General features: G+C 41.0%; 1 protein-coding gene across 31 annotated transcripts in view; it reads right to left on the bottom strand.

Moving 5' to 3' along the window:
* The window catches only part of Apc (APC, WNT signaling pathway regulator), a 101,894-nt gene that overhangs the window by 69,774 nt on the left and 17,803 nt on the right, over positions 1 to 14,317 (bottom strand). For 4 of the 31 annotated variants that reach the window (XM_030250282.1, XM_006525533.3, XM_030250279.1 and 1 more), the window contains exon 1: positions 4,683 to 4,889. The exons of 14 other annotated variants lie outside the window; for them this stretch is intronic. In XM_030250282.1, coding sequence (XP_030106142.1) covers positions 4,683 to 4,757 — 75 coding nt within the window. In that variant the 5' untranslated portion in view covers positions 4,758 to 4,889. Of the gene's footprint in view, positions 1 to 4,682; positions 4,890 to 14,317 lie in introns of those variants that run through there. 13 more of the 31 variants (XM_030250289.1, XM_006525536.4, XM_030250296.1 and 10 more) reach the window with 6 other exon arrangements.

The following is a 14,317-nucleotide window of genomic DNA, read 5'->3' as shown; positions in this document are numbered from 1 at the left end:
CAGTTCAAGGGTAACCTGAGCTATAAAGACCCTGTCTAAAAACCAAACAAACAAAAAATTCAACCAACCAACTAATCCTCACAAATACATAACAAACCTACTAAGTTTGTGGTAATTTTTTACAACAGTACACTGCCAATATGATGACAACGTACTTCTCTTAGGACTAAATTCCAGTGACATTTTCTTGGTTCATGCAACAACCCTCAAATGTTTATGCAGATTCTCTGACTCTACTCCGGTAAGAGGCCTAACTGGTCTTTTTTTTTTTTTTTTTTTTTTTTTTTTTTTTTAAGGCTAGACTCAGTAGCTCTTAATAAAGGGAAACAACAGAAATATGGTGTACAGACATTCTGAGACCAAGTCACAAGTGCTTTCCTGTTTTCCTCTCTCTGGCTCTGTTCACTTGGGGAAAGCCAGCTGCTATGCCATCAAGACATTGAAGTTCCATGGAGATCCACAAAACAAGCCACTGAGACTGCTTGACAACAGCCACGAGGAAGCTGAGGCTATGAGGGAGCCATCTTGGAATGAGCCTCGGGTCTAGTCAAGACCCCATGACTGCCAAGATGACCAAAATCTTGACTGAAGCTTCCCGAGAAATTAAGAGTTTTCTCACACAAGCAAGATGCTCCTGAACTCCTCTTCATAGAAACAGTCACATGCTTATAACCTAAGCACAACGCCACCTCAAGCCAGTAAGTGTTGTGTGCTGTGTAAGATAGTAGCATACCTAAGACAGCCAGTGAGCAGTCGTGAGCGAGTATAGACCACTGCAGTCTGAGCGAAGAAGAATTAGGAAAAAGGAACCCTACAGGCTGGCATACAACTGTTAGCAGCACAAAATCAGTGGGCAGGAAGTAAAATGGGTAGGTCTTTCAAAATGGCAGTGAGTTAAAACATTTGGGTAGCACACACAGGACATGAAAGCAAAGACAACAGCTCTCAGAGCACACATGATTACCCAGCACTACTGGGGACAGTTGGGAGCACACCTGAATGAAGGTGGACGAATAAACAACAGGTAGTGTGCACGTAACAGTATTCCTTAGCTTCAAAAGGAAAGAAGCTAAAACCTAGGAGATTAAAGCATGGTATAACTTAAACGATATATGAAGACATTATGCTAAATGAACTGAGCCAGTCACAAGAGGTCAAATATATGAATCTTTTTGTAACAAGTTCCTTCAACAGGTAAATTCACAAAGGTATAAAGTAGTGAGCTGACTGCTAGGTGACAAGAAAAAAGGGAAATGGGGCTTCAATGTTCTCAAAAGTTTCCACAACAAGAAGAAATTCTGGAGATGACAGCAGCTGTGGATGCACGATGCATTCAACACCAAGAACTGTACACTTCAAAAGGCTCCTGGCCCCCACCACAGAGGCTCGTGTAGCATGAAGGCTGTGGGGTTCAATCCCCAGCAGTACAAAACCAAGACACACACTTTGACGGAAGAATGGAAGGAGAAGTGGAAACAGAGAGGAGGAAGCTCTCCCTATATAACATCCTCAAAGAACACTCTACCCTTTCCCTGCAAATCACAGCACATTTCAGATAATATCAACTTTAAAAAAAAAGGTGCCCAAGGCTAGCTAAAGCTACCAGTGTTCAGTGCGCCTTCAATGTAACGGTTCGCTTTGTGTCTCAGAAAGGTGCGTTCCCAGGCTTTATTTGGCTCTTCATTTCCTTCCCGAGGTCTGGCATGTGGCTGGCACGCTGGTGAGTATGTAGCTCATATACTTCCTCAGGTGCTCCTGTCATCCTAAATCAAGTGCTAGCGCACTGCAGGCGCTGGTGTAGAGGGCTTCGCTCAGAGTCACCCTCCAACGGGAAACGAGTTTAGAGTCACAAAGCGTTTAAACATGTACAACTGTGATACTAGTCACAGCACGGAAAATCAGTAAAGGAGAAAAACAGGGAGATAAAAACCTACATTGTAATTCATGCAAACAAAATCGTGAATAGCTTTGATTCAGTTCACAAAACATACTTTTGATTATTTAATTTATGAATTTCTAAACAGGTCACATAATTCTAGATACAGTAATTAGCAATAAGTAATTTTAAAGATTACAAAAGCCCAGTGAAATACTGAATGTTACACTAAATAGGAGTGATCTTTTTTTAATTAGTCTTCTATTTATTTAACTTCGAAAGATACTGCAACCTAATGTAGAAATGTTTAGAAGCCTGATTTTTAAATATGCTAGTGAATGGGGCTGTCAAGATGGTTCCACAGGTAACAGTGTTTGTCATCATGCCTGATAAAATGAGTTTGATCCCTGGAACCCACATGGTAGGAGAGAATCAAGTCCAGTTAGGCTGTCATGTACCGACACACACAGGAAATACATAAGCAAATGAACAGATAAATGTAACTTAAGCTATAAAATCTTTTCTAAAGCGCTCTCATAGTTAAAATTCACAAGGCACTGGTGGTGTAAGTCTTTAATCCCAGCACTTGGGAGGCAGAGGCAGGTGGTTTCTGTGAGTTCTAGGCAGCCTGGTCTGCATAGTGAGTTATAGGACAGCCGGGACACAGAGAAACCCTGTCTCAAAAAAGAAAACATTCAAGTCATTCATGTGGGGGTTCTTGTCCACAGGCATGACACTGCTTTTCAAATCAATTGCCATATACTATTTTGTATGCTCTACACTGAGACATTAATAGTAATTTTATAGAAGTGAAATACACTGAAGTATTTATCCTTACACACACCCGAGTAAGAGAACTGGGAAACACATAAATTGAAAATAATGCTACATTCGCTAGTTGATTAAATGAGGCAATATCTGTGAAAATGAGAATTTGATAAGCTCAAGAACTACACTCAGATTCTGGGGATTGGCTAATGTTAGCTACTAATTCACTTGTCAGCTCTGTGTGATAGCTTTACTCCTAGCTATGGTTTCTATCAGATTCAAAGGCTATCCTAAGCACTTTTAATCCTGATATTAACAATCACATAACATAAAACAAAACAAAATTCAGGAATAAAGTTAGGCCTGGCATACTGGGATAGTCTTATAATCCTAGCACTTGGAAGGCTGAAAGTTTGAATTTGCTCTGGGGTACACAGTAAGTTGGAAGTCAGTCTGAACTAGACAATGAGACTGTCTCAAAACAGCAACAAAGAGCAAAGCAGAAATGAATAAACTGTTCTAACTTGTCAATGAAAATTTTATGTCATATTATTTACTCAAGTAATAATTCTTTATTATTTTGAAAAACTACTGAGACAAAATTGGAAATTCTCTTAAGATAACCACATAAATTTAAAAGGGACTGTTTTGGACACTGCTCCTAGAGGGCTCCACAAAGCCACTGCTAGTCTAGTTCAGGGCATCAGGAGTGCAGGAGGTTGCCATAGACATACACAGAAATAAGGCGAAGACTCGACCTGCAGATGGACACTTTTAAACATCTAAGTAAAAGTACAATTCAATGTCATTAAAATACTTTATACTGAGTATATCTTATGGATACTCAGTAAATTGACGTACATCTAAAGTAGTTATCTGTAGATTTTATTACATTAAATTCAAAAAAACAAAAGAGAAATACAAATTTACTTAATAAATATAGGTTTCAAGTACCAGGATTTATAAAAAATTTACTGCCCACAAAGTAATTTACATTCTAAAGTGATTTGATCTCGGATGATCTAATTAACAGCATAAAAGCTAGACTAACAAAGGGAAAGATCCACTTCCATACATAATGCATTAAGATTTCCTATAGGATTTATATTAAATCAAACCATCTGGCATCTCTCTTGTGATATAAAATCAAAGCGTTTGATACATTTTACTGCCAAAATATTCATAATCTGATATATCTCCTCCTTTAAAAAGCAAAATATGTGTTTTCTCCTATTTGGGGAGAAGCTCTGAGCCATCGTCTTGTACGCGGCGGTCTGCTACTGAGTAAGTGCTCAGGGGCACTTACTCAGAGCTCTGCAGTTGTCTACAGCAAAGCCCTGCTGCAGTCACCACAGAAAGCCTCGACCACTGCATTCTGGAGCTAACAAAGACACTGGTATCTCTTTGCCACCCTATTCTCGGCGAGTTCACTTATATGTTGTACAAAAGCGGCATATTACTACTGAACAATATTTCGCCAGTCAACCAAATGATCACTTGGGCTCCGCAGTGCATGTCCTTTTTTCCTCCCATCCTTGGGAGTCCTTTCTGCTAGATTCCACATGAGCCATCAGCTGCAGCTTTGAATGCCCACTCTTGGCTACCACTGCCTGTGTCCTTGTGGCCAAGGAGGAAAAGCTGCCTTTCAAAGGGCTAGGGCTTTCTCTCCTCGCCATGACTATGCTCCATTCTTTGTTGTCCTCTACTCGTTTCCTTAGATACTGTTATTCCACTCCACTGTCAACAGGCATTATAAAAAACAAAACGGCTTTCTCCCCAGCCTCCCCTTACCACTTCTACCCCTCCCCCTTTCTTCCTCTTCTGTCAAAATCCCAGGATCAGAAGCACAGGAAATTCATCTCCTGTACTGCAGTGGGGGGTGGGGGAGAGGAGTGGGACGACGCCCCTGCCTCCCAGGCTTGGCATGTGGCAGCAGAGCCTGAGCCAAGGAAAGGTCAACGGTTTAAGGCAGTCCACGGAAAAATCACCTCCTCCCTCTCCCCTGTAGCAAACCTGGCCATCACAGCCCAGCACCTACCCCATTTTCGAGCCCGGCAGCACCTCCATTCTGTCTCCAGTGACACCCCGGCAAGCTGCGCCAATACAGCCACATGTCGGTCACGTGTGCCTACGCCCAGCCAATCTGCAGGCTCCTGACTGGAATGGGGAGCGCCCTGGTCAGCATCCAGCGGATTACACAGCTGCTTCACACTTCTGACCGCGCTTCACAGCAGGACAGAGACCCCCCCCCCCCCCCGACTCCACCGCACTGCACTGTCCAGAGGAACACCAAGCCTCTTGTGCACCTTCAAACCTCTACCTCGGCAAACCCAGAGAGCCTGACGCGGACTGACTCTCATAACCAGGAGCTCCGCAGGGTGGAAAGCCCCGCGCGGGATGCAGGATACTGACGGTGGGAGGGGCAGTAAATAGGTTTCATTCCCATGATTCAGATGCAGCAGAGAAACATAATTCTAGTCCGCGAATGACAACGAATAACTTGACATTGCAAATCATTAACTTATTCGGTAAATTAACTCTAATTACAACTGTATTTCGGACAGCTACTAGAAAAGCCATGATGACAGAGCAGAGTGACTTGTGTCTGACCTCAGAGTTCCAGCCTGAACTAAATGCTTTTGCTCCTCCCACCCTCTAACTAGTCACTTGACCTCTTGGTGATTAGATTTCTTCTTTTATAAAATGAGAACAAGCATAAAATAGGAATTGGTATATGCAGAGCATATTTAAAGCACCCCCGGGCATACAATACATGCTGTTAATTACTACCAATCCTAATGCATAGTTACATTTCATTTACTGATTTCTGAGTTAAAAGGACAAGAGTCACATTAAGTTCTAGTGTAAAAGTTTAATTTAAGCTCGGTTTAAAAGAGGAAATTTTTTAAAACTGATTTTGAGACAGGGCCTTGTGCAACCAGGCTGGCCTCACACTTAAGAGAACCAAGAATGACCCTGGACTTCGCCTCCATGATTTGGTATCAGTTAATTAAAGGTATTAATTGGTATTAATTAAAGGTGTATGCCACCACTCATAGTTTATGAGGACCTAGGCACTGAAGCCAGGACTTGTTATATGCTAGGCACGCATCTACCAAATAAGCTGTATCTCTGCCCTAGCCCCTATCTACTTATGTGTTAAAGATAAACGAAATTTTAGGTTTTTAAATGAATTAGATTCATTATAACTTCTTGTATTTTTTCAAATATGACAAGAAGCTGTTAAGTAGCATTTAAGAGGCAATTCTACTTCCTAAGACATTTTATATATAGTAATAGAAAATGAGGGCTGGAGAGGGTGTGGTGGTGAAGAACTCTACTGCTCCTGCACACACTGCCTGCAACCTTATGCCTGTAACTCCATAGCCAAGGGCAGCTGACTCCCTCTCCAGACTTCAACCAGCAATGCACTCATACGCACAAACCCACACACAAATACACAAATAAAATAAAAATTAAATCTTAGAGATAAAACACAACAAAAATAGAGTTATTCTTTTGAAGTTGAGATTGTGGAAAATAAGTTCTTTTTTCTTTTTCTGTAGACTGACCACACTGTAACTGTAACTAGAATTATACACTAAAGTCTTAACATATTTAGAAAAAAAGTCATACTGAACAAAGGAAACCTGTGAATCGCCTTGACTGGATCCTAAGTGCCTTTCATGAAATGGCTTGGTTTTACAAAGGCTTTTAAGATCTTCTAACTGGAAGAGTCGCACTCACTCTGTAGGACTCACTCACTGTACAGTCATCATCTGTGACACACTCAGAATTTCTCATACATGACTGACCTTCCAGAAAGAAAAATCATCTTGTAAAATCAAGAATGTACTTTAAAAGTTCCTCAAAACAATTTTCTAATAGTCTATGAAACAATTAAGCCTAATACTTTGACTCAGGCTATGAGTTAAAAGTAACTTAGACTTTAAGAAATCAGTTGACATTCAAAACCTGTCAACATTTTTACCACATGCACTACTAGTGGTGAGTGGTTCAATGACCGAGGGGCGCTGGAGAATGAACCCACTGCCTTCTTAGACATGGTTCACCAAATGACTACATTTCAATGAAAGCTATGCTCGGTATATGCTGCTGAACCACTACAGTTCAAGTACAAGAAACCCAAAGACTTTTTATACTGTAATCATGCGGCCATCTGGATTATTAAAAAAACAAGCCAAAACAAAAACCTCAATTATCCAATAAAAGCCTTTTTAAGCCAGCTTCCTCAAGACTGAATTCTCTTTTAAACTTACTGTTTTTTTAAAACTCCAATTAACAACTTAAACAATGATGATACCTTTTGCTAAGTGTGAATTGATATATAAGTACCAGGCGATACATATATAAGAATAGAGCTCCTATATCTATATTCTATGCTATGACTGCATTACATATACATGAATTAAAGATAGTATTTGGGGGCTACAGAGACATCTCAGCTGTCAAGATCATTTGATGCTCTATCATGAGGGCTGAGGGCTGGATTCCAGTATTCTTGCATAGCTCACAATAACTTGCAACTCCAACTTCAAGGACACCATCTTTTGGGCCCCTCACCTACACATAGGGACACTCTCTCACACAAATGGATGAAGTAATAAAAAATAAAGATAACTTTTTTAGGGGGAAGGTTGATTTTTTTCGAGATAGGGTTTCTCTGTATAGCCCTGGCTGTCCTGGAACTCACTTTGTAGACCAGGCTGGCCTCGAACTCAGAAATCCGCCTGCCCCTGCATAAAGATAACTTTTATCCAAATTATAACACTGAAATAAGTTTTATATCAAGACTTTTAAGATTTCATTTTTTTTCAGAAATACTTCTAATTTTAAATATCTGTTCATTTTTATGTTTGTTTTTAATAAATGGCTTCATTTGTAAGTGCTATTAGATAGCGAATTAAATTTATCTTTGAAAATTTGAACCTTAAAAAATTTATGACCATGCTGGATGGTAGTAGTTTACACCTTAATCCCAACACTCAGGAGGCAGATGTAGGCAGACCTCTGAATTTGAGCCCAGCCTGGTCTACAAATCAAGTTCCAAGACAGACAGGGCTGCACAGAGAAACCCTGACTCAAAAACAAACAAACAAGCAAACAAATAACCAATAGACAGATAGGCTTTTTACAAATATATTTAATATACACACACAACCAAATAAGATTAATAGACATTTTTAGTCTTCAACTGTATGTTCTATGTTCTATATATTCATCAAGCCCAATTTAAGACTCACAATTAGGGGCTAGAGAGATGGCTCAGCAGTTAAAGAATGCTTTTCCAGAGGACCCAAGTTCGGTTCTCACATAAGAAAGTTCACACTGTCTCTAACTCCATCTCTGGGTGATCCCATGCCCTATTCTGGCCTCAGAGGGCACCCATTCAAACACAGTACACGCACGCACGCACGCACGCACGCGCACACACATCTGTCAGCAGCTGTTTGCCGCTTCTCTGAAGCAGAGAAAAAAAGAAAGTCTGCCTGTCAGGCAGAGTCAAGGCAGGTCATCGTCTGTTGGCAGATTTCCCAGCCTGTAGAGGGATGGCATGATAAGAGGAGGTGCACTTGAAGCTCAAGGCGAGGGGACGAAGATTCTATTGACCTTGATGGAAGGAACAGGGAGGTTTTTAGGTGAGAACAAATGTCTTATACATACATTTCAGCAAAACTGTTTCTGTTGGCTTATGGCTTTGCTTCCTACAGTACTGTAGTATAAGAAGTGTATGAGAAATATACTCGGGGCTGGCGTGGTAAGGACCTGCAGCCCTCCCATGTCTGTCTCTTGCATCTTTTTCCATCTTTCCTACAATCATCCTCACTCCTCCCTCAGAGTACCGTTCAATTTCATACCAGACCAGTACATACTACATCTTTTTAAAAAACTTGACAGTTTAAAGAACTGACAAGGACATTAATGATATTAATTCATTTTTGAAGTGAGTAAGAATCAATACTCCTCTTTGAGAAGCTTAGTTGACTCTTGCTTTTAATGGTAAATTCAACCATCTCTTTACAGAATTAAAAAAGAACAGATTTCTGCCTACAAAGAGATATATTTCCAGGGTATAAGATGCCCCTTTCTGTCCTCTGGCAGGCACCAAACATACACATGATACAGACACATACATGTAGGCAAACTACTCATGCACATAAAAAAAATTAAAAACAAGAGGAAGGGATACAGTTCAATGATAGTGCTTATCCCTGGGTTCAATCCTAGTATCAACAAAATACAAATGAGAAAAAAAAAACCAAACAAACAAGAGAGAGAAATATTTATATTGTAAAAAAATATTCAGCATTATTACTAAGATGTTAAAAACTTTACGAATGTTAACAACAGGTTGGTTAACTGTACTTCTGAAACCTTTCCAAGATTAGAATATTGTAGAAAGTAACAATTACATAATTCATGTGATATAATAAAAATATAGACCATTTAAATTTTATATACAATGCCAACTAACTTTGGGAGTCGGGGGTTGGAGAGTGAACCAAGGCCTTGTGTACGATGCAGTGCATCACTGAGTTATAACCTAGGCTATGCATTTTCTCTTAACATTTTAAAAAGCAACTTTTTTTTAAAGATTTATTTATTTATTTTATGTATATGAGTACACTGTAGCTGTACAGATGGTTGTGAGCCATCGTGCAGTTGCTGGGAACTGAACTCAGGTCCTCTGCTCGCTTCGGCCCCACTTGCTCCAGCCCAAAGATTTATTATTACACATAAAGTACACTGTAGCTGTCTTCACACACACCAGAAGAGGGCATCAGATCTCATTACAGATGGTTGTGAGCCACCATGTGGTTGCTGGGATTTGAACTCAGGACCTCTGGAAGAGCACTCAGTGCTCTTAACTGCTGAGCCATCTCACCAGCCAACAACTCTATTTTTAATTATGTGTATGTGTGTAAGTCTGTGTATGGATATGTGTATGTGCTTACAAAAAAGAACTGAGGGTCCAGCCCAGTATAAGAGTACTTACCTACCATGAAGAAAACCTTTGATTCAGTCCCCAGTAATCAAAGAACTCTGCTCCCCAAATCTTAATGCCTGTTTCTTCATGCCCTCCATTTTTAAAGACACTCCATGATAGCCTCACCACCACTCTGGTCCTCCAGCTTTCTATCACACACCATGGTGTTCTATATGTGCTCGCAGCATCTGAACTAGAAAAGGCCCTCTCTATACATTTATTAAACTGTCCTCTCGTTGTTTCCCGGACTGGAGCCTTGATGTTCCTGTCCTTGCTGCTTCTCAGTCTGCACGGTAATGTCTCACGTGTTTTGTTAAGTGTGTGAGCATACAGGACATAATGATAAACACAGACAGCATCAGCTGGTGAACCTGGGAAGGACTGGGGCATGTGTAATAGAAGCTTTAATCATTAGCTGATTCAAGTTTTATATGGTTAAAAGATGGCAGGTCAGAACACGCCTAGCTTATCAAGAGGAGACTAGAGAGTGACAGTGACAGAAGCAGCCCTGAAGGTGCTGAGGGCTGAGAGGTTCATCTTACCTATTAGGTTCAACTTTAAGCTTCCTTCTACAGGCAATGGAATACATATTTTTAAATAGAGAAGAATGTAAGATTAGAGTAAAATCTACAAAAGGCAACAGGACTAGCGTCTCTTCCTACTCAAAAGGAAAAATGATAAGAAATTATATCCTTAAAATTTACAGCTAAGTGTAATGCTTGAAAGTATTTTCAACTGGAAAAACATGTTTATAAGAAAAAGAATAGCCGGGCGTGGTGACGCCCGCCTTTGATCCCAGCACTCGGGAGGCAGAGGCAGGAGGATTTCTGAGTTCAAGGCCAACCTGGTCTACAGAGTGAGTTCCAGGACAGCCAGGGCTACACAGAGAAACCCTGTCTCAAAAAAAAAAAAAAAAAAAAAAAAAAAAAAAAAACCTTAAGAAAAAGAATATAGTGTGACTATAATAGGAATTTTATTTATCAACCTTTAAATTCTTTTTCCTAAATTCTTACTATAGTAAGCTGTTAAAGCCCCAGAGTCAAGGCACATAATAAACTGCTCTTTCTTAAGGAACAAAATCTGTTACTAAAGTCTAAAATATATTTTGTAATTTGGTATTATGATCCCTCTACCACTGCACATTCTGTTTGAGTATTTTAGCTCTCTGGGGTCTTTTGTGCTTCGGTACGACTTTTAGAGCTATTTTCTGTTTCTCTGGATAATCTAGAGGATCTAATGACATTATTAGCAGGAACAGAAAAACAACTAAAAAAAAAAAATCACAAAATAGACTTCAGACCACAAAACCAGGACAGTATAGGCACAGGCAGTATGTCCACTGGACAGAATAACAAGCAGAAAATAAACATCTTAGTTTTGACAAAGGTGTCAAAAAAAAAAGTGCCCTGGATAAAAGATATTCTCAAATGGTTCTGGGAAACTGTGCAGTCACTTGTACAAGGATGGATCTAGACCAATTGCCTACCCTACCCTGCAGAAAAATAAATGCAAAATGAGCCAAAGACTTTAATGTAGGACTTGGAAATTAAGAAGAGCTAGAGAAAAAAAAGCCCTTCAAGAGAGAAGCAGGGACAAGGTCTTTCTGACAAGATCATCAAGCGCTCAGGAGATAACAGCAAGGGCTGATGGGTGGGTTCCAGGAAATTAAAAAGATTCCACACAACAAAGAACAGCTTACAGAAGAAGAAAAAGTCTGCCTACTATACACTAGGCAAGGGCTGAACAGCTAAAATACATATTAAAAAAAACATTTAAAATCAGCCTCCTTAGCTATGTGGAAAATTCGGATAAACACTCAGCTGGGAGCTGGATAGAGCGCCTGCTGCACGCATGGCTCCACAGGTAGAGCGCGCCTGTGCATGAGCCCCAGGGCCTGGGCTGGACACCAGTGCCCACAGCAAAGGCAGAGTGCCATCGGTTGGTCTGTCATTAGGGAGTAGACAGGACCACCCCAGGGCCTTGCTTTGCTGGACCAGGCAATCTGTCTTGGCAAGTTCCATGTTCAGTTAGACCCCAGGTCCAACAAAAAGGCATGGAGTGGGCTTGGGGGAGAAAAAAAATAAAAGCTTCTCAATGTTCTCCTCTGGCCTCCACATGCACCACCCCACATACCCCTTACTTCACCACACACACACCACCCCACATACCCCTTACTTCACCACACACACACCACCCCACATACCCCTTACTTCACCACACACACACCACACACCCCTTACCCTACCCACATGCACCATCCCACATACCCCTTAGTTCACCACACACACACCACCCCACATACCCCTTACCCCACCCACATGCACCATCCCACACACCCCTTACTTCACCACACACACACCACCCCACATACCCCTTACTTCACCACACACACACACCACCCCACACACCCCTTACCCCACCCACATGCACCATCCCACACACCCCTTAGTTCACCACACACACACCACCCCACATACCCCTTACCCCACCCATATGTACCATCCCACACACCCCTTACTTCACCACACACACACCACCCCACATACCCCTTACCCCACCCATATGTACCATCCCACATACCCCTTAGTTCACCACACACACACCACCCCACATACCCCTTACCCCACCCACATGTACCATTCCACACACCCCTTACTTCACCACACACACACCACCCCACATACCCCTTACTTCACCACACACACACCACCCCACATACCCCTTACTTCACCACACACACACCACCCCACACACCCCTTACCCCACCCACATGTACCATCCCACATACCCCTTACTTCACCACACACACACCACCCCACATACCCCTTACCTCACCACACACACCACCCCACATACCCCTTACCTCACCACACACACACCACCCCACATACTCCTTACTTCACCACACACACACCACCCCACACACCCCTTACTTCACCACACACACACACCATCCCACACACCCCTTACTTCACCACACACACACCACCCCACACACCCCTTACTTCACCACACACACACCACCAGATTACATCTCACCCTATTCAGAATGAAAAAAAAAATCAACAACAAATGCTAGTGAAGAGGTGGGGATGCAGCAGACTCCAATAGATTCCAACATACTGCTGGTGAGACTGTAAATTAAACTAGCAAGTCACTACAAAAATCAACATGGAAGTTTCTCACAAAACTAACACTAGTACCACCAAAGGACTTAGCTATACAACCAAAGGAACCTGAGCAAATATACCAAGATACTTCAACGTTCATATTTACTGTGGCAATATTCAGTCTATGTGGAAGGAGCCTAGCTGTCCATCTCAGATAAATGTAATAAAAATACAAGAAAGGAATTTTATTTAGACATGGGAGGATGAGGAGGGGATATATCATATGCAGGGAAATTGGCAAACTCAAAATAAACCAGACTCAGACAAGCACTTTGTTCTCACTCATACGAAAAGTACAAAGAGTGTGTGTGTGTGTACATGTGTGTGTGTGTGTGTGTGTGTGTGTACATGTGTGAGTGTGTGTGTGTGTGTACATGTGTGGGCATAACAAGGAAGATTATTTGGGATGGAAGGACAATGAGGGAAGACAAACATGTTTCCTCTCATGCAAAATCTATCTATCTGTCTGTCTATCTGACATGAATATAAAGGGAGGGCTATAGGAGAGAAGAGCACACAGAATCCTGCTTTTCAGAAATTATTTATCCTAGTAAAACAGGACTCAATTTTCTCATTAATATTCCAGTTACCATAAAATGTCTAGGTTACCTGATGAGATATTTATTACTTTGTAATATAAATTAGCCCTTGACTATATCAGAACTTGCAAAGAAAAATCAATTATAATTTAACTTTTAAATCCCAAACCTAGATTAGAAAAGAATCAATATAGTGCTTGATGAATGCTATGATTAGAACTTTAAACCAAATTCTTGGCTCAAAAGATTGATTTTCATACCAATACGTCCTAGTTCTATTTGTCTGTCTGTTTGCTTTCTGTTGTTGTTGTTTTGGGGTTTTTTGAGACAATATCTCATGTAGCCCAGACTGGGTCCCTGAACCAAGTGCTAGATACCTGGCAATATCCCTAAGCTTGTACTTTCAAAAACAAAAACAAAACAAACAAGGCCCTGCCCACATGTCCTTTTTCTATTACTCTATAGCAATTAGAGACGGCAGCATCTTCTGCTGATAGGCCGATTTCTTCTTTTGAGTATCTTCCTTTTGCTTTCTCTTGCACTTTAAACAATAATGTCTGTATATCGGAAAAGAAAAGCTTGTTATTACAGGCCAAATAATCCAAGTTTGCTACGTGGAAAACAAATTATAAACCTTCCTTAATGTAACACAATGTTGTCACTCAGAACAGAAAACTGGGTTTCTGGGCTACTACAGGTAGCACTTAACACACAGATTTCACTTTATTTCAGTAAGAAAACGAGTCGCTAATCAATGGATTCATAAAGAATGTCTCTACTACATTTAGAGAGATGAGAGGAATGAATTCAATGCACAGAATACACATGAGACCTCCCTCCCTCAGATCAGATGTGGTGGCCTTTTCCTGGTTCTGGGGACAAGTGCGTCTGAATGCAAAGTACATTCTCTACCACTAAATACACTCCCAGTCCAGCTAATGTATTTAGAATGGAA

Source organism: Mus musculus, chromosome 18, assembly GCF_000001635.26.
Source record: "Mus musculus strain C57BL/6J chromosome 18, GRCm38.p6 C57BL/6J".
In the NCBI taxonomy this organism is placed as follows: domain Eukaryota; kingdom Metazoa; phylum Chordata; class Mammalia; order Rodentia; family Muridae; genus Mus; species Mus musculus.
Note: the sequence above shows the minus strand (reverse complement) of the source record. Positions and strands in the feature narration are given on the sequence as shown.